The 20,956-nt window shown below is 43.6% G+C and overlaps 1 protein-coding gene across 1 annotated transcript in view; it reads left to right on the top strand.

The window, feature by feature from the left end:
• LOC138266600 (guanylate cyclase soluble subunit beta-2-like) overlaps nt 1-20,956 on the top strand; it is a 480,633-nt gene that overhangs the window by 214,156 nt on the left and 245,521 nt on the right. The window contains exon 7 of the mRNA XM_069215434.1: nt 1,036-1,150. Coding sequence (XP_069071535.1) covers nt 1,036-1,150 — 115 coding nt within the window. The remainder of the gene's footprint in view (nt 1-1,035; nt 1,151-20,956) is intronic.

The raw sequence follows: 20,956 nt of genomic DNA on the forward strand, positions 1-20,956 counted from the left end.
TGCAGTGCCTATGCCATTGGCATGAGCACTGCAGGGGCCCCCAGGGGCCCCACGACACCCCATACCGCCATTCTGTTCCCGGCGGCCAAAACCGCCAGGAACAGGACGGCGGTATGGGGGTCGGAATCCCCATGGCGGCGCCGCAGTCAGAATGCCCATGGGAGCACCGCCAGCCTGTTGGCGGTGCTCCCGCGGTCGTTGGCCCTGGCGGATTTTACCGCCAGGGTCAGAATGACCCCCAAAATGAGTAAGGCCCTCATTATGACCCTGCAACATTACGACCATGGCGTTACTTCCATGGTCGGACTGCTGGCAACATCACTTTTTGGTTGCCTAATGGCCTGGCTGTGCCGGTGGTCCCAATCTGCCAGGGCAGCATTGCAAGCAGCGCTGCCCTGGGAATTACAACCCCCTCTCTGCCGGCATTTACATGGTGGTTTCATCGCCACATAAAGGCTGGCGGAGATGTGGTGCTGGGGACCCATGCACTTGGGCACTGCCCATCCACTCGGGCCCCCATGGCCAGCCCCGTCGCGCAAATCACTGTCTGCTTTGCAGACAGTGATTTGCATGATGGGTGCTGGTGCACTCGACGCACAACAGCATTGCCGCCTACTCGGCCAAAACTGTGTTTCCAACTGCTGACCCAGCGGGAAACTCATAACAGGGCTGGCAGTCTCCTGATTGCAGGAGTTTGATGGGCAGCCTTTTCCACCCGCCCAACTCGTAATTAGGGCTCAAGTGTGTTGTCCCATAGTCATCAGTCATAATAATCTTTGAAAAATCAATGAAGTGTCGAGCTCAAATGGTCTTAAAGTCTCATTTTACACAGGTGTTTCTGCCTACTGGCCACAATGGCTTTGCCCCCATTTTCCACTGTTTTCAGTTTCATAACCTCCCAAAAAAATGAAGATGTTTCCGTCATCCTTCCTATTCTAAAATATTGAGTCCTTTTCCTGCCTCAGTAAATCGTTTTTATAATATCATTTATAGACACAACAATGCCTAATGTTATGCACTGTTTATATTCCCTAGGAACTCAAGAAAACAATGAATACAATTCGTGACAGGTCAAGTCGAGTTTCAGTCTGCCCCCTGAGGAAGAAAACCCACTGGGAAACCGTTCGAGGAATTGTTCAGATTGGAAGAGGTAAGTACCTGTAGCAACTCAAACAAAGTCTCAAAAACAACTCTTAAACCTTCACATGGCTCATGTCATCTAATGCTTCTTTAGATATTCTCTTATGATGTGGCAGGAATCATGAGAGAGACCAGAACAAAATAAAAAAAGCTTACAAAAGCAAAGAAGGAGTCTCAGGATGTAACCTTGAATCTTTATGCTGACAGTTGGAGCCACTTCAAAATAATAGTCCAAGAACAATATTGCAGCATTGGACCATTGTCCTGGAATGGCCTAGTGCACACCGACATTGTGTGTGCCCCACATGCTGGGTGTGATCTCCATTTGCACAGGCTCCTTAGGAGGGGTCCTCCACCTTTGAGAACTTCATATACTTCCCCACTAAAAGAGCACTCTGTCAATGAAGGTTATGGAGCGTCCCAGGTGCCCTCTATTCCCCATCCCAACAGGCACCCTGAGTGAGGAATTAAGAGTCCTTTACTTGACAGTATTAAACATTCAGCACTTCCCTCCTGGGCCTTTTTGCCAACTCAAATGCATCGCTAATATGGAGCAGGCTAACACCCATAAACATTCCTTTATGTCAATAAGAGCATGCCTCCTTCAGAAGAGGGAAAGTCTATGTTCCATTGTGGGTTACTTGGAACCCTTAGTAAAGAAGTAGCCAAACAACATCTGCAGGGTTCTCTGCAGTACTATTCACAGTGGGTCCAAAACAGGCAGAAACACTTGGTGCACTCCCAGGGCAATTTCTATGTTCTGGCCTCATTGTCCTAATGGCTTCTGTTTCCTTGGATTCAACTTTTCTCAAATAGGGACACCTTAATGAGGCACAACATATTTTATTTGTGCGTAGAATACATAGATTCTCATTTCCAGCTTTCAGACCCATAACTCGCTCGCCAAGTGCAATGCTTATGACCGCACAATATTTAACCCAAAGAGTAACACCTAAAAGCACAACATAATTAAATAGAAATATATACATAGGCTAATTAATAACACTACATTCAAAGTTGTCTCGTTCATAGTTTTAAGTGTAAGTATAATATGAAAACTCACATATAAGACTATTCAAAACATATGTGATAACTTTTTGCACATTAAGAGTTTGCTTGGGAGCATTGCATCAGGTTGTGAGTTAGGGTTTGGTTGTCTATTGTGCGAGTAATAATTGTGGTCCTAACCAAAAACTTGCACGTCACAGTGGTTTTGCAGTTTTAATTTACCACCATAACTCCACATTAACTACTGGGGTTTCCCGTTAGCGATATATATATATATATATATATATATAGATAGATAGATAGATAGATAGATAGATAGATAGATAGATAGATAGATAGATAGATAGATAGATAGATAGATATAATACCTAGTGCCAATCACCACTAGGTATTTATAGTAAGGACCTAGCTGCAATAGAAAAATAATTTGTTGTTTTGTTAATAACTTTGACGCCTTTTGATGAATCTTCACAAAACTTTCCCCAAGAAATGTTGGTCACTTGATCTGCTGTCTGGAAAGTGTTGGGGTGTTCTGTCAAGCGAGGGCTGAGAAAATGTGGGGGGTCCCAAAACACGTTTTCCCTATTAATTTCTCCATTGAGATTTCAAACAGTGATAGCGCTCGAAGTGCTGGGCAGAATTACACCAAATTTGGCAGAAAGAGGACTTTTTGCTATTTGGTGTAAATCTGTTCAGTTTTTTTCAGAGAAATTAAAGAAAATCCAAATTTGTATATATAGGGACACAAAGGCTCTGTGAACCCTCCCAGTCTCATGCAGAGACCTGATTGGCTGCCAACACTTCAACAAGGAAGTGTTGGCAGCCATCTTGGGTCTTCGGACCACCACTTCACCGAGGCTTTCACTATATATTACAGAAGAAGGGTGCACATCCCCCGCAGCCCCGGGGAACACCACTTCCCTGGGACTTTAACCAAATATAGTAGGGGGGTGCCCTGCCCCCCCACAGCCCCAGGAACTGCCAACTTCTGCGGGGCTTTCACCAAATATAATGCAGAGGCAGGGTGGCCCCTCCCACAGCCCTGGGGACCACCACCCCCCAGGGCTTCAATAAAATAATGTAGGGGGTCTGTTTCACAACGTCCGGGACCACCACCTCCCTGGAGCAATGGTCTCCCCCCGGCCGGCTCCTGCTAAGTCCTGGGGTGCCCATCCCCAGGACATAGCTCTTTACTTTTGCTTGGTGGGAACTGACAGCCCCCACCAAGCAAAAGCAAGCAAAGTCTGCTCTCTGACAGCTCTTCCTGGCAGAAAGCAGAGTTTTCATCTGTTTCCCTGCATGCAAATATGCGTGCAGGTAAACAGATGAAAACATTGCTCCCACAAGCAGGGAGTTGTTGTTTGAAGCAGCTCCCTGCTTGTTGGAGCAATGCTAGCTCCTGCAGGACACGGGGAGTCGGCTAGAATGCGGGGGTCTTGAGACTCCCCCTGTGGTCCTGTGACCCTCTCTCTTCCATCCCATAAAGAGATGAAAGCGAGAGAGAGAGTGAGAGATAGTAATTGCAATGGTCTCTCCATGTAATGAATACACTAAGCAGTCACCTTTGGAATGATGGTTAGGATCTCAGACCCTTGCACTGATTCTAGTTCAGGTAAGTCTGTGGTCATTTCTCTATTGTAATTTATTTTCAGCTTTAAAATTTTAAGGATCATACTGAAAGGTGATCCCACTGTTTTTAATTGACAAATATGTTTCTTTTCAATTTGTTCAGAAATATTTCATTCTGAGTATATCATTCAGCAAAGCCTAAAAAACTCTCCATCTCTCTCACGCTCTTTCTCTCTCTCTCTCTCTCTCTCTCTCTCTCTCTCTCTCACTTTCTCTTTTTTAATCTTTCTCCCACTCTCACACCTACTCATTTCCTTACACACCCACTCACTGACCCCCTCATTCCCTCATGCACCCACTCAAAGCCCCACTCAGTCCCTCAAGCACACACTCACAGACCCATTCAGACACTCATGCACCTACTCACAGACCTACTCTCACACACACACTCACAGACCCACACAGACACTGATGCACCCACGAAGACTTATGCACCCACTCTCGCACGCAGAGCATCTCTCACCTACACACAGACCCACTCACACTCTCACAGGTTACAGGGACGTTATGGTTATGTTCACAATTTACAACTTACAAAACCATAGAAATTCAGCTGTTAGAGTTATTTCAAGTAACTACTGTTATTATTTTTATTATTTCAAGTAATTACTAAGGTAGCTATAACTCACACCCCCGCCATGCACAGTTATTTCATCAATAATTTTACTGCAAATGTTATAGTGACATTATCAATGGTGTTATAAAAGATGTCATGAGTGCTATGAAATGTGGGATAATTGGAAGTGCATGGTGAGGGCGTGAGTTACAGTTACTTGAAATAACTCTAACTATAACAGCTGAATTTCTATGGTTTTGTACATTTAAAGTGTGAGCCTAACTATAAGGTGCCTGTAACCTTTGGTTATTTAAGTGAATTTCTATGTTTTTTTAAATTCTATTTCCTAACTATAACGTCCCTGTAACCTTTGTTTTTCCCAGTGAATTTCTTTGTTTTTGTAACATAAATTAATTTCAATTACTATTCATTAATTCAACCACAGCCATCAGTGGTTGGCCACAGGGCATGGCTAGTAGCCAGGCCCTCCGGCCAACCCACTATAACCACCCAACCCCGCCCCATGCATGGGCTATGGCTGTGCGCAGTAGGTGCTGGCTGCAGGGCCTAACCTGTGGCCAGGCCCTGCAGTCAACCGCCTTTAAGCTCCAAACCCAGCACCACACATGGCCTAAGGGGTTTGGAGCTTAAAGGGGGACAACATTATATATATATTTAGGGGGCCACTTGGGCCCCCCATGCCTCGGAGACCACCACATTCCCGGGTCTACATGATAAAAGAATTGGAGGGGCACACAGACCCCTCCAGGTCCCAGGGACCACCACCTCCCACGGACAACATTATATAAGGGGGCTGCATGGACTCCCCCCCCCAGAGCCCACCACCTTCCAAGGGAAAATACTTTTTTTGAAAAAGGAGGGGGCCAGGTGGGCCCCTTCCCTAGGCTGATTTTAGACCCAGGGACCCCATTCCCTGGGCCCCAGACACATGTTCCTCGATGCCCAGGGCACCAAGTATAAAGTTGTGAGAACTGTGGGGTGGGCCCGAAGTTCCCCACGGTCCCAGCTGGCTCCCATCTTCTGCTGGAGCCAACATGTGCTCCTGCACACAGGTAGCTGCTGCAAATAGCAGCTCCCTGCATGCAGGAGCAACGTTTTCATCTCTTTCTCTGCCCGCATGTTAGCAGGCAGGGAAATAAATAAAAATTCCGCTTTCAGCAAGTGGGAGCATTTTTAAAGATCCCACTTTCTGAAAGCTGAGTGTTTGCTTTTGCTTGGGGAGATCTGTGAGCTCCGACCAAGCAAAAGCATACAGCTATCTCTCAAGGGTGGACACCTTGGGAAGTAGTTGGAGCCAGCCCTGGCGGGTGGCAGTCCCAAGATCCTTTTATTGCTCCAGGAGAGGGATGGCATGACCCCCCCTCCTTCTTTTCTATTTGGCCCCATGGAGGGACCCTCTCCTTAAATCATTTTGTAGCCCAACGGAGGTGGCAGTCCCCAGGGCCCTGGAGGGTCTGCAGGACTTCCCTATGAATTTTTTAATATGTTGCCCCGGGGAGGTGGTGGTCCCTGGGGCATGGGGGGGTCCACAGACCGCCCTATACTTTTTACACACAGCCCCAGACAGGTGCTGGTCCCTGGGGTGTGGAGACCACCACCTCTTAAGATAATTGTAAGCACTGGCGGGGTCCCAGGGAAACCCCTGGACCAAGGCTAGGGGGTTAGGGTACACATACCCTGCCCTCTTTTCTTTTTTTCATGTCTTTGTTTGGGACTTGGCTGAAGCTGAGTCGCAAAGTGGCTGCTAATGTTCTTGTTTGAAGTGTTGGTAGTCGATCAGATCTCAGCAGGCGGTCTGAATGAAACTGTGGCCCTAAATATACAAATTCCTTTTCCCTTTAATATTTAGAAAACTACTGAACAGATTTACACCAAATAAAACAAGTTAATTATCATCTTTGGACAACAGTGTCCACAAGCAAAAATGAAAGAAAAATTTAGTGGAAACTGAGAAAAGACGACTTAACAAAATATAAGAAAGTTAGTTTTAAAAAAGAAAACTTTGTAATTTACCTTGTCCTGCTGGGCATGTTTTTGCCAGTCACAAGCATTCTGTTTGGGGGCACTAGAAGTTAAAGCACAAATAGCACCACGATGATGTCGGGAGCAGCGGAAGGGAACTAATTAAGTTGAAATCAATTAGTGGTTGATCTCTGCTCCACACAGCGGAATAGGAATGATGCCAGATGTGGCTTGGCGAAGTACGAGGCTGTAAAGAAGAATGCCACGCAAACCAGCAAATGGTGAATGACAGGTGGGCTCCAAGTCATTTACTGAATACAACAGTGTCTTGCATGCACTAGCACATGCACTTGCAAGCTCAACCCTAAAAAGCACGATCTGCAGACCAAAAGATACCTTTTTGCCAAATTTGGTGTAATTGCATCCAGAGGATAGGGCTGCAGGCATGTCTAAAGAGTCTACAGGAATTAACATGGAAAGCACGCTTTTTATAATGCCCCTTTTACTCTGCACCTGCTTGATGGATCATGCCAAAACTTTCCATGTACAACATGGCCACAGAGGGCACTTTTTTGGGAAGATTTCATGAAGATTTGTCTAATTGTGCCAAAGATATAGGCAAGTCAAGAAACACTTTTTCTATGGAAACTAGGGCCTAACTATAACTATCTACTGGTGACTGTCAGAAGGTCATGTCTATATATATACATACATATATACATGTGGTGTTTGATGATTCTTCACAACATTTTCAAAACTAATACGAAAGTCAGTTAATCTGTTGTCTTGAAAGTCTTGTGATGATCCGTCAAATGGGGGGTTCCGAAAATGCGTTTTCCCTTAGGGATTTTGAACATGGTTACAGCTCGAACCGCTGGACTGAATTACACCAAATTTAGCGGAAAACTAGCTCTTGGTCCAGAAAGTGTTCTTTTTGTGATTTGATGTAAATCCGTTCAGTAGTTTTAGAGATATTGAAGAAAAGAAAATTGTATACATATAGGGACGCACATCCTTTGCCGATCCAACAGTCCCCATGCTCATATCTGATTGGCTGCCAATACTTCATCCAGGAAGTTTTGGCAGCCATTTTGGGACTCAGCTTCAGTTAAGTCCCTTAAATAAACACAAAAAAGAGAAAAGGGGGGCATATATATTTATGATATATGTGTGTGTGTGTGTGTGTGTGTGTCCGTGTGTGTGTTATAACAAACCTATACATTAATTTAACATAATAAAAAGTATATTGATGACAATAGCATAAACAAATCTGGATGTGATAAATCTATGCAAAAACATTTACTTATTTAATGTTATGTTATGTTCGGTATATTTGAAGACCACACATACACATGAGCATCTTGGAGCTGCTAAACTAACTGACCCAAACCTGAGATTTAAGAACGAAGTGAAATGCTGATAAACAAAGTAACCGTTTTTTTAAGTGTAGTGTGCAAGATTCTCTTCTCTTAAGGAGGGCATGTAATTCCATACTTTTGAAGTGGCTACAAAGAATATTCTACCAGGCAAATGAGAGTGCTTTGTCACTGTAAAAGGCCAGGTTAGAGTTAAGCCTTAGGACAAGAAACAGGTAAGCATAGGTTTTCAACAGAGCTATACCAAGAAATTTGGAAGCTAAGAAGGTAGGAGTTTTCTTGTATATGGCCCTGTGCAATACTGACATGGATTAAAAAAATTACTTTAATGTGTGCCGGTAGCAAATGAAGAGATTTCATAATGCGTGTAAGCTGGTCCAATCTGGCACAAGCAGAGATGAGTCGGCTGCCACATTGCGCACTAGCTGAAAATGTTAGACCAGCTTGGCTGGGGAAGCTAAATAAACTGATCCTAAATAATTCAGTCTTGGAGTGTGAAAATTGGTTGTCAGGAAAGAGAGGAGTCTCTTTGAGATGTTAAGATGGAGGAAACAACTGAAGGCCAGCTTGGTACCTTGGAGAGCCGAGTAAAGTGAGGAATTGTGAATAAATACCCAGATTTCTTGTGGTACTTCCAAGAGCTTGGTGTGGGCCCATTATTGCCAGCAGGTGACCTACTTCCTTAGCTCAGGGTTCAAAGGCTAAGCATAACCTTTGGCTTTAGCGAGTTACACTTCAAATCGTTGCCAAACATCCACTGTCAAATGATCGGCAAGTATTTACTCAAATTGTCCTATTCAGAGCGAGTGAATGAAGATTTTGACGGCAAGGGATGATTATGTTAACTGCCTGTCTTCTGAAAACATAAATAAGGACACCTCTGGAAGGGCACTCACAAAGATCAAACAGCAGGGAGTAGAGTGTAAAACCCTGGGGAACACCTGAAAGGAGGAAGCGGTACAGACTGTACTCTATTGGTTAGGAAAGACTGAAAACATTTTAGTACTTCGTCCATATCCTTTATGTTTTCAACAAGTGTGGGGTGGTCAGTGGTATTGATAGCCACAGGTGATAGTTTCCAGCACATCAAATAATTAAGTGACATTTTCATAGACTGTTTACAATAAAGTATTAGCTAATCATATTCCGAAAAGCATTTTTCCTATTCTAAACTTCTAAGCTGTTCCAATGTATGTTCTCCTATCAACATTCACAAGTCTCTAGCACATTTTCCTACGCAGATTTCTCTCCACATTCTGCACATGTCTGTACCCTGGCTCCCACTTCACTATATCATTGGTTCCATATTTCTTCAATACTCACTTCTCAAGTAGGAATGAAGTCCTCAAAATGAATCTTATGCCTAGTGGCTGCAACTATAATTGTGGGGTGAATAACCCAGTGACTCAGTTGCTGGTACCAAAGGTCTCACCCTCATGCAGCCTGAACTGATACTTACCTTCCTCCCCAAAAATTATTTCCATCCCTTGAATATATTCACAAGTTTGTGCCATTTCTTCATCCATTAGAGCTGCATAGTGGGATCTTCACTCACTATAGTAAAGTGTGGTTAAATATATTGGAATCAGAGATGAAAGAAAAGAGGTTGGCAATTAATGAACCACTACAGCATCCCATACATCCAATCCCATACATCCAATATTGTACTGGTGATTGAACTAGTACAGGTTATGTAGTCTGAGTCTCCAAGACAAACATAATGGGTCTCTGTGCTACTTCCTGGTGGATGTGGATGCAGTGATTGTGGGATACCTGTTCAGTCATTTTAAGTAGGGCATCAGATTCCACTAAATAACCACTTCTGGGAAGCTGAGCACATATTTTAGGGCTCTCAATAGAGAACTGAGTGACTATGTGATTGTCGGTGACAGGCAAACTTTTGAAGAGTTCCAGGCAACCTTTCCAATACCTCTTCCTCTTGTTTTATAGGGAGAGCCTGAAAACTATAAAGAGGTTGCTTCAGTACATTAATTTTTGTAGCCAGTACTCCGCTAAACCTAGGTACCTAGTGGAATTAGCTAATGTTAGACCTATCAGCCTTTGGGTGATTTTCCTGAAAGTGTTTTGCTTACTCTCCTCCTATTTGCTGAAATCATTTTTGTTAGCTTTAGGGCTCTGTGTACTTCACCACTGCTAACCAGTGGTAAAGTGCTTGTGCTCTTTTTTTTAAAACATAGTAAAACTGGTATACAACTGATTTCAACATTTCATTTATATTTTATTTCATAAATCCCTATCAAAGTGTTACCCAGGGCCTGTAAATTAAATGCTACCAGTGAGCCTGCAGCAGTTATTGTGCCACCCACTTAAGTAGCCCCTATGTCTGGTTTAACTCTTCCTTTTTAATATATATAATTCACCGTAAGGAAGGCCCTAAAGGCGGTAGGGTACATTGTATTTAGAAAGTTGGACATGTGCATAATTTTCACATCTACTGGCAGTGAAAAACTCCTGAATTTATTTTTCATTACTGTGAGGCCTACTTCTCCCATAGGATAACACGGGGTTCCCTTAATACATTTAATAAGTGATAATGTTTCTTTGGTAACAGGTGGAAATGGCATGTTTAGTGTCCAAGGAATTGCAATTTAAAATCCTCTGTAATGGCAAAGTTGGATTTTAAGTCACAATTCTGAAAATGTCATTTTATTAAAGTTTCATGTCTTAGCTATTCGGTGCCTGCAGGCTATGTCCTGGGTCACATGACTGTGATTATCATGGCATGTGGCTTCTGTGTATTCCTCCCAGACAGTGAGCAAGGAGCGAATGGGTCATCCTGCTAGGATGCATGGGGCAGAGCTGTTCATTGCCCTACTTGCATTTCAAGGGAGCTGCTTCAGCACACTCACAAGAGACTTCACAGTAGCCTTTTGTTACCCCCAGACACAATGGAACCTGAGCAAAGAGGAAAGAAATTCCGGAACCATCTGTATGAGAAAAACGTCTAATGTTTCTGCCACTTCAAAGCTGACACCAAGTATAAAAATTATAAAAATAGGACCTACAGACCCACTCTTCAGTTCATTCCTGGGCCTGCAGGGGACACTCAGAGGCCTGTCCTGCACTTCAGAGGTCTTTCCTGAAGCTTGAGGCCTGATCTGTACCTCAGAGGACTGCCTTGCTGTTGAAGGATTGCCTTGCTACTTGAATCCAGGATTACATGAGTGACTCCAAGGGCTAGTTAGCTGGCATCCAGTTCTGAGCTACAAGGACACACAACTTGAACCCTGCACCTAGACCTGGTCCCACATAAATCCTACCCTACAAATGGTATCCACCCAGTCCTGGACCCTTGGAAGTGGTACTAAAGGTACCAAAAGAGCCTAAAAACAAAACATGGAACTTTTCAGCCAAAACGTGCTCTGAGAACAGAGAGGAGACCGGTACCTACCTGCTCACCTATCCACCCAAGGTGCATTGCTGGTTGGCCTGACTTTCTGGTAGCTCCTGCTATGTTCTTCTCCACAGCCCCAATTCTTCTTCAGAAGCTCCTCGCAGTTCTCGCCAGCTACAGCCTGCAACTTCATCCTGCTAGAGATTTTCAACATCCAAAAAGTCCGACCTTAGAAATCGTCAACGCGACTTTGTTCAGCGGGTCCCCAAAAATGCCACCTCCTCCTCAGACACTGCTAGCTGCATTGCCCCACTGACCTTTACCTACTCAGGCATTTTTCTTCAAAATGTCTTCAAAATCCAAAAGTAATCCAGGACACGACCTAGTTCACTCCTTGTATCTGTACTGTACTCCATTCTGGTTGGCCATAACTTTCAATCTTGACCCAGTCTTGCACAACGCAATGCCTGCAGTTGTCATTTTGATCTTTTAAGTTCTAGTTTTTCCTAAAAAAAATCATAACTTCTACTGATTAGATTTTTGTTGTTTTGGTGTCAAGTAATGTATTAAATTTTACCCCATATTTCTAAATTGGTGTGAGATTTTTCTTTTGTGGGGTTTCCACTTTTTTATTGTTTACGTGCTGCATAAATACTTTACTCAGTTCCTGTAGGTTAAGCTTGACTGCTTTAGTGCCAAGCTACAAGAGGGTTAAATTAAATACAGGTTAATTTAGTGACTTTCTGTGATTCGCCATGACAAGGATTGTGGTTGTTGCTTAAGAAGGGCTTATTCCCCCCCAACGAAGAACCTAATTTGAACCAGCAATGTTGACCGTTATCGACTCAAAAAACAGAATAATTATCTCAGTACTATTTACCTTTTTTAGGGATCAAATGTTTGCTGAGATTACGAATCAGTTTGTCCCCTGTGCAGAACAGGCCTCAACAACTCAATAGCATTTGCCCCCAAGTTAAGCATTAAAATGTCCATGTTTCCAGCATGTATCCTGAAGCCTTACACCACACTTTGGGCCTGATTAGGACCTTGGCGGAGTTGATTACTCTGTCACAAATGTGACCTATATCCTGTCCGCCGTATTAAAAGTTCCATTATATCATATTGAACTTGTAATACACTGCTACCATTAAAGCTGGAAGTGAGGATTCATTGTCCCTTAACGGGCCATGACATCATCAAAATGAATGACAACTTATGGTAACACAAAGAGTTGGGGAGAAAGACTAAGGGGGTGATTCTGATTCTGGCGGGCGGCGGAGGCCGCCCGCCAGAATTCCGCCCTCCAAAATACCGCGCCGCGGTCAAAAGACCGCAGCGGGTATTTCAAGTTTTCCCCTGGGCTGGCGGGCGGCCGCCAAAAGGCCGCCCGCCAGCCCAGGGGAAAACGACCTTCCCACGAGGATGCCGGCTCGTAATCGAGCCGGCGGAGTGGGAAGGTGCGACGGGTGCATTTGCACCCGTCGCGTATTTCACTGTCTGCCAAGCAGACAGTGAAATACTTGTAGGGGCCCTCTTACAGGGGCCCCTGCAGTGCCCATGCCAGTGGCATGGGCACTGCAGGGGCCCCCAGGGGCCCCGCGACCCCCTCTACCGCCATCCGGTTCCCGGCGGGCGGACCGCCGGGAACTGGATGGCGGTAGGGGGGGTCGGAATCCCCTCGGCGGCGCAGCTAGCTGCGCCGCCTTGGAGGATTCAACAGGGCAGCGGTACACTGGCGGGAGACCGCCAGTGTTGCCGGTCTGACCGCGGCTTTACCGCCGCGGTCAGAATGCCCTGCGGGGCACCGCCGGCCTGTCGGCGGTGCTACCGCCGACCCTGGGCCCGGCGGTCTAAGACCGCCGGGGTCAGAATCACCCCCTAAATTGCTACCAAATCGCTCCCATGAGTCCTAGGGGTGGCAGAGAGCAACAACAATAATAATAAAAATATTACTAATATTACCTTTTTACACCGTACTAACTACAGCAGTTGTGCTGTCTCAACATGCTGTAAATAATAGATGATAATATTGCCCATTTTACACTTCTATATTTACCCATCCAGTAATGATGGAAAGCTGAATCTGACTGTCTGAGTTTCAACCTCCTCATCTCAAGAATTTGCCAGAGGTGAATGCTCACCTTACTTACCTACCTTCATTTTTTGGGAAGTATATCTTGGCATAACCATATTGGTAAATTAATTCTCAAGATGAATTTCGTCAACACTCTTCTAAGAAGAAGCAACTGCTCCTGTAAGAAGCCTTTTTTGCACTAAGCAATATCTGTACTGTAGTTCCTTCATAAAATCCAAAGTCCACCAGGTCCAGGTGCATTAAATCTGTAGCACATCCATCCTTTTTGGCAGTACCCTCATATAGAATTTGCCATTGGTGTTGAACAGATGTTCTGACTTGCATGATGAGCACCACAATGTTTGTTTCAGATATCAAGGGACGTCACATTTTGACCACTTAATCAGGGTGAACAGAGCTGTTAATGTGGTCAATAATATCTCTACAAAGGCTTTATAAAATTTGCCAGGGAACCTTTAAGGGCCTGGCTCCTTGCCCACCTTCACATTCCATATGAAAGCTCAAACTTCATCTTTAGTGATTGGGGTGCATAAAGCCTGCTTGGAGATGAAAGCTTTGGGATAGTCAGTACCCAAACACAGCTTGCTCATCATTTGTCAAACTCACATCTAATCAGGAGTATATTTAATAGTCTTTAGAACTGTTATCCACTGATATTGGTTCCTCATTTGAGCCCCAGAGGCCACAAATATTTGCCCTTCTAGTTTTCATTCTTAGTTTCCTTGTTAAAGCCCTAGGATTTCTCCCATTTCTCATAAAATGTTTGCTTCAAAGCAAGCAAGAGAATCTCTGATCTGTTCATTAACAGAACATTACGCCGTACTTTACTGCACATCAAGCTATTTTAGTTTAACTAGATGCAAAGACTTTATAGTAAAGAATTGATATGCCAGCATATTGGATCATGTCCCTTCTCATCTTTCTAAAATATCTTTTAGTTTTCATAAGTCTTTCCCATTTAAAGGTGTATAGACGTTGGTCACCCTCTTGCTTTTTCAAGCTGATGGTTGTGGGCCTGACCACGTAGGAGAAAGAGTTTTCTCAGTCAGGTAACCTGTGCTTCATTCTTTCCCAAACTTTTCTACACACCCCACCTCTTCGATTCTTCCTCTGACACCATCCCTCTTATACTGAAATAGAGTAAAAGCCAGTACATCCCCACAAACATTATGGACTTGTCCGTTGAAAAAGAGAAGGTTTTTCTAAATCTGGTAACCTGGGCTCTTCTGCTTCCCAGAGCTTTCTCCCACATACTGGTTTTAGGAATGGTTTGTCCCTTTTGTCATGTGTTTGGGTCTGAAGATGAGAGCAGTGGGATCTAAATTTATGTGTGTGGTCCTATTGTATAAACACCTCTGAGGTGTCCCCAGGGCCCGACCCCGCTAAATTGTCCTCCCCATCTTCATTCAGGTATGTTCCTTTGCTGAATGTGGACTGAAAGGCGTATGGGAGCCCTGCTGGATATTTGACCGGTTTCCTTGGTAAGATGGAGGTTTCAGTCTGAGCAGGGAAGTTAGGGCTTGCTTCCAAGCTCTCCTGAATACATCACCATCTGCTCACACTTTTCAGTCAACACCATGTCAGCGCTAACAGATACAAGAGATGTTCCGTGCCTCTGAGCTTAATACTCTTCATCCACTGGCTGGTTAAATTGTCATTCTCATTTTGATTTTGCCCACTACAGCATGCAGCATGGGACAATTGGCCAGTCCACTTTAACCTCTAGCTTTCTTGCTCTGAGGGTAAGCGAGCTATTTTACTTGACCACATGTACACATCCCCCTACAAAGGAATGCATTTCAATGCCAGGGCTAAGGGGCAAATCCTTTATTTTTACATTGCTTTTCTTTCCAGTCTTTATCTTTCTTAAGACACCCTTATGTATTTGAGCTAAGTCACAGGGTTACAGTACTTCAAAGACAATAGTATGGTTTCTTTACACATGTAAAAACATATTTTCCTGTGATGTGCTTTCAACATTCCTTGTGCCCTTCTAACACTCCTGATTTTCTTCATTTTTCCTGCTGTCCCCTGACTTAATGACCAAATGGAAGACTGCAAACCTGCAAACCCTACTTGCACTCCCCCTGACCCTTTTGACCTCAAACTATTAATCATCTAATCCGTTCTTCTCCAATTCTCCCTGCCTTACTTCACCAGTCAATCATTTTATCACTACTTATTCTTTGATGCCAGCCTAAAAGACCTTAATTTTGGAGTTGTACTGTCCCTGACAGTTTCTACTGCTAATTTGAGGTCAGGAAGTAATTCACAATTTGCAAAACACAGGCAAAATCCACCCATTTTATAAATTTGTCTGTGGGATGAAATCTTCTACAAACAATAAAAACAGCTTAATTTTCTCCAAAGGTGGGTCTGAGGACTGGGTGGATTTCGGCTGTTTCAGGTGGTTTGTGCACTTCTTGTGATCCACCTTGCAAAACGAGGTCATGGAGAACCACACAAATGGCCCGAGTTACCCACTAACTCTCTCTTGATCTCGTTTCACTTTTGAGAACCACACATACTGCAGAAATGGAAGACTTCACAGTTCACTGACCGGATACTCAGTGGCCGTTCACCTTTTTTTCCTTGTATGGTAGGGAGAAGTGAATTCATTTTATTTTATTGCAGTTCGCTTCCTCATACTGTGGAAATTCTGCCCAGCCACTCCTTCTGAAACCTCTTTTGCAAAACCCGTGTTTTCTAAAAGATTTCAAAACCTTGTGCTCCTTCTCTACTTTGAGAAGGTGCCTATACCTTCAGCCCATGATACACTACACTTTGATGAATTGTGGCTTAAGTCCCTGTTCTTTGCCTTCTTTGTAACCCCGGCCTTCGAGACCTCATAAATATTCTCATCTCTTTTGTGTATCCAGATCGCAGTTTATTCTAGTGGCAGTTTTCATTCCATTATAAGCTGCTCCTTTTTGCCTCATTTTATTTTATATATATATATATATATATATATATATATATATATATATATATATATATATATATATCAACAAAGTAAATCATCGCACTCCAGGAGGGTACTTATTTCAGCCTTTTATTGTCATTTCACAATCAGTGCTTCCACCACCCAACGCGTTTCAACCTTAAACAGGTCTTGATCACAGGTAAAAAAACGTCTCCTTGCACCACACTTATATAGTTCCTTATCAGATAGCTATGAAGTTGCATTATGGGAGACATAGGGGGTGATTCTCACCCCGGCGGTCTTTGACCGCCGGGGCGAGGGTCGGCGGGAGCACCGCCGACAGGCCGGCGGTGCCCCGCAGGGCATTCTGACCGCGGCGCTTTGGCCGCGGTCAGAAAGGGTAAACCGGCGGTCTCCCGCCGGTTTACCACTGCCCTTAGAATCCCCCAAGGCGGCGCAGCTTGCTGCGCCGCCATGGGGGATTCTGACCCCCCCTACCGCCATCCTGTTCATGGCGGGAAAGCCGCCATGAACAGGATGGCGGTAGGGGGGGTCGCGGGGCCCCTGGGGGCCCCTGCCGTGCCAATGGCATGGGCACGGCAGGGGCCCCCGTAAGAGGGCCCCGCAAAGTATTTCAGTGTCTGCCTTGCAGACACTGAAATACGCGACGGGTGCCACTGCACCCGTCGCACCTTCCCACTCCGCCGGCTCGATTACGAGCCGGCATCCTCGTGGGAAGGGAGTTTTTCCCTGGGCTGGCGGGCGGTCTTTTGGAGACCGCCCGCCAGCCCAGGGAAAAACTCATAATACCCTCCGCGGTCTTCTGACCGCGGAGCGGTATTATGGGGGCGGAATTCCGGCGGGCGGCCTCCGCCGCCCGCCGGAATTAGAATCACCCCCATAGTTTTTTAACATTTATCTATAATCTATGAGTTTTTCATTAATGTATTGTACTACATGGTGCATCCCTTATGTGATGTTAAAAGAAACTTTTCTAAAAGAAATTTGGATTAATCACCCTTTGTGTACCTCATTCTATCTTGCTATTGGATTCATGTGAAATATGGTTATACGCAGTGTAGCTCATCTGATTGAAAGATTATTATTTCTACATGGTGTGTTATTAAAGCCCAACAAAGTAAAACATGATAGATAAAATCAGTTCAGTATTTGAATAGAAATGTGTGGGCCAATATCCCTCATAATTAACATCTTATCCTACTGCTGACTGATTTTTCTTTTTTCTTTGTTTCTTATTTTCACCATCAAAAATATAACGAAGCAACTGTCCTGCGTTTTTATATATCCACCAATATTTTTTCATGATCTCCAATGCTCTTAATATCGAATGTCTCTATACAATTGTGGGGATAGGTGATGTTATTAATCCCATCTGTACTCACTGTGAATTAAAAACAATGATTTTCATTCTTGTAGGCAGAATGTTCATGATTTATATATACTATATCTCATTGTGTCATATATGATGTTAATCGACACTTATTCATAGGATATTATTTAAAACAATCCTATTCAATTGCTCATATTGATAATTCTGTGATTTTCTCATAAGTGTACAAAAAGTTATTCGTCAAAGTTTAACCCAAACGGGGTCTTTGGCTTTAATTTAATGATATATCTGGATTCCAAACGACGTAGTTTTGGTGTTCTATTACCCCTTCTTTCATTTTCGAGGACATGTGCCACTCCAAAGTATTGCATCCATTTCTAATGATTTTCTTGGCAACGTCTATGATGTTTTGCCATCGCATAGCTCAAGTCATTGTTGTTAACCGCTCTAATATCTTCCAGCATACGATTTTTTAAAGTTACAGATTGTTCTCCCTACATACTTAAGGCCACAACCACATTTCAAAACATATAACACATAAGTTGTTTCGCAGGTTATTTTTTGATTGATCTTAAAAGTGTGTCCCATAGTGTCTTTTACAATTTTTCTATTCTTGTCAGTTTTTTCAGGCTTTACTCTTCAAACATTTAAAAAAAACTGTGTCTTCTTTCCTTAACCATGTTTGTGGTACTTTTTCAACAAAATGACTTTTTACCATTTGGTCTCTAATAGCAGGTGCCTTCTTATAGCTAATCTTTGGTCTCATTCCCACCAGGGGTCCAATATCTGAATCATAGTATAATAGATTCCAATGTCTTTTTAGAATTTTTGAGATTTCATTGTGTTCTTTATTATATGACATTATCATCCTTATTTCCTGATCAACATTGATCGAGTTCTTTGACGCTTTCTTTACTAAAGTATGTTCTCTGCATGTTTTTTGTGCTTTTACCATACCCAATCTGATATCATTCGGATTGTATCCTCTTTTCATGAACCGGTTTTTCATTTCCTCACATTGCTCTCACATGGTATCTTCTTCTGAGCAGTTTAGTCTAACTCTTAAAAATTCACCACATGGTATACTTTATAACAAACTTTGAGTATGAAAACTTGTACCATGTAAAAGACTATTTGTAGATGTAGGTTTCCGGTACATAGTTATCTGTAACGTTTGGTTATGCACATAAACTTTCATGTCCAAAAATTCTATTTCCTTCCTATTAGTTTTATATGTAAATTTCAAGCCAACTTTACTGGTATTTGAGAATATCAAAAAACTCCTATATATATATCGCTTTTTGCTCAGTGTGGATGGTACTGTGCCAATCCTACGCTTAAAAACTTTGCTAGAAAAACAGACATTTGAGGTGAGCAAATGTAGGGTGTCACTTGTGTTGCAGGGTGCTCCTTTCTGGAGCTGCTCTCCACCTAAACTTGGGAACTACCCAGAGATCCTTCTTCTGATGTGTTTTTTTATATGTCTGTGTGCTCCCACCCGGCACCTGGATCCTTTCTGTGCGGGCAGGGAAACAACAGTGTCCCAGGGATGTGGTCTGCAGACACTGCCACTGTGTAGGCCAAGGAGATGTAGTCCCCGGGCCAAAGCCATTGCTTGCATGCCAGTCACACTTACATTTTATGCACGGCCCCTGGGGATAAGTTCCCCGGTGCCTCAATCAGGCTTTGGGCAGGGGTAGTATGCCACCCTCCTCATAACTTTTAACTTGGCCTTTGGGGGATGGGGTTCGTGAGGCCTGGAAATGGTGTAGGGATGGGGGCTGTATGACTCCTTCCCTTTTTGAAACAATCAGTCCTAGGGGATGGGGTTGTACTACCGCCTCCCTTTTATAAAGCAATCAGCCTCTAGGAATGGGGTTCCCACTCAAAAATACTATGTATCTTTTTGAAAAAAATACTGTAAATAAGCAGATCTTCCATTAGTTTGCAGTAACATTTTACAAAATCATTTTTGGACCCCCTTTCTGGCCTAGGGGGCATCCTTATATTTTTTTTACTTATTTTCAGGACAAGGGACTGAGTCCCCATTTCCTAAAATGGCTGCCATCACATCTTTGTTGATGTGGTGGCAGCCATTCAGATAGTAGTTCTAGATCTTTAGGCTTTGCAGATCGACTGCAATGTGAAATATCTACGTGCCTCATTATGAATACAGTGGCCCCACAACCACGGTACTAGCAGTGTCGGTCCAACCACCGCAGACTTGATGGTCAGACCTCCAGATTATGATCCTGGCGGTGATCGTCATGCTGATCACAATTTGCCTTTCTGCCAGCCCTTTCATGGTGGGGTCACCACCATGAAAACGCTGACAGAAAGGCAGGAACGGGGCCACAGGGGCACTCCTGTACTGCCCTTAACCATGTTGTGCGCATTATCTGCTAAGTGTGCTGCTAGGGCAGACAGTGCAGCGGCATTGGCCCCGGCTCTCCCGGCAAGCTGAAGCCAATGCGGCCATACCGTCTCTGCCCGCCAGCCTCGAGTGGAACTCATAATATGGTGTAGGGAGGCCACTGACTTGGCTGCTGCCTCCCCACCGTCGTATTTGCGGTCCAGTGGTCGGACCATCAAAATCATAATGATGGCCTATATTTTTTTAACCTTAATTTCTCTGAAACTGCTAAACGAAATTACCCCAAAACACAAAAAGAACACATTTCTGGACCAAGATCTTGGTTTCCACCAAATGTGGTGTAAATCCATTCAGCTGTTTTCCCTATAGGTGTGTCTAATTTTCATATGGAAAAATTAATGGGGAAAACATGTTTTTGTCCCCCTTTTTTCTCGCCCCACGCTTGACTGATCACCCTAAAACTTTTCAGGAAGATGCTGAGGTGGATGAATGTTTTTTGGTAAATTTTGTGAAGATTCGTCAAATGGTGCCAAAGTTGTTAGTAAACCAAAATAAGCATTTGCAACACAATAGGTCTTGTAGGCGTTGTAAATTCATAATTGAACTTTTCTTGCCACATAAATTGGTCAACCCAACTCATAATTTTGTCTTTTCCTGCCACATAATTCCAGAGACCCTGCATATAACTAAAGCACTTCCATTTATCTTTTTCAGCTATCTGCAGCCATTAATGAAAATGTTGTAATTTAGAATCCTAATCGGAATCTGCCATGCTAATTCCAATTGAATACAAGACACAAGACAGGCACGGAGGAGTAACGAGAGAAATAAAGATGTAAAACCGATTAAAACCTTTATCAGAAATAAACATTTCACCTTAGATTGTAATGCTCAGAATAGCCCCTATAGGACACCACAATGAAAATAGCATTTGTAAGAAACACTGTTATGTAACTATATAGTTACACCCTAGGGAGCATAACCACATTAAAAGAAAAGGTCAGAAAGTAATGCACTGTAACCATATATTTAGCCCATAAAGGGCATAGCATATTACACATTTTTAGGGATAGCAGGCCTACTGCAATGAAATAACAAACAAGGCCTTTAAAACACACACTACTCCCAGCTATAAAACAAAAGTTACAACCATGAGAGTGCTTAAA

The sequence above is a fragment of the Pleurodeles waltl genome, chromosome 11, assembly GCF_031143425.1.
Source record: "Pleurodeles waltl isolate 20211129_DDA chromosome 11, aPleWal1.hap1.20221129, whole genome shotgun sequence".
Classification (NCBI taxonomy): domain Eukaryota; kingdom Metazoa; phylum Chordata; class Amphibia; order Caudata; family Salamandridae; genus Pleurodeles; species Pleurodeles waltl.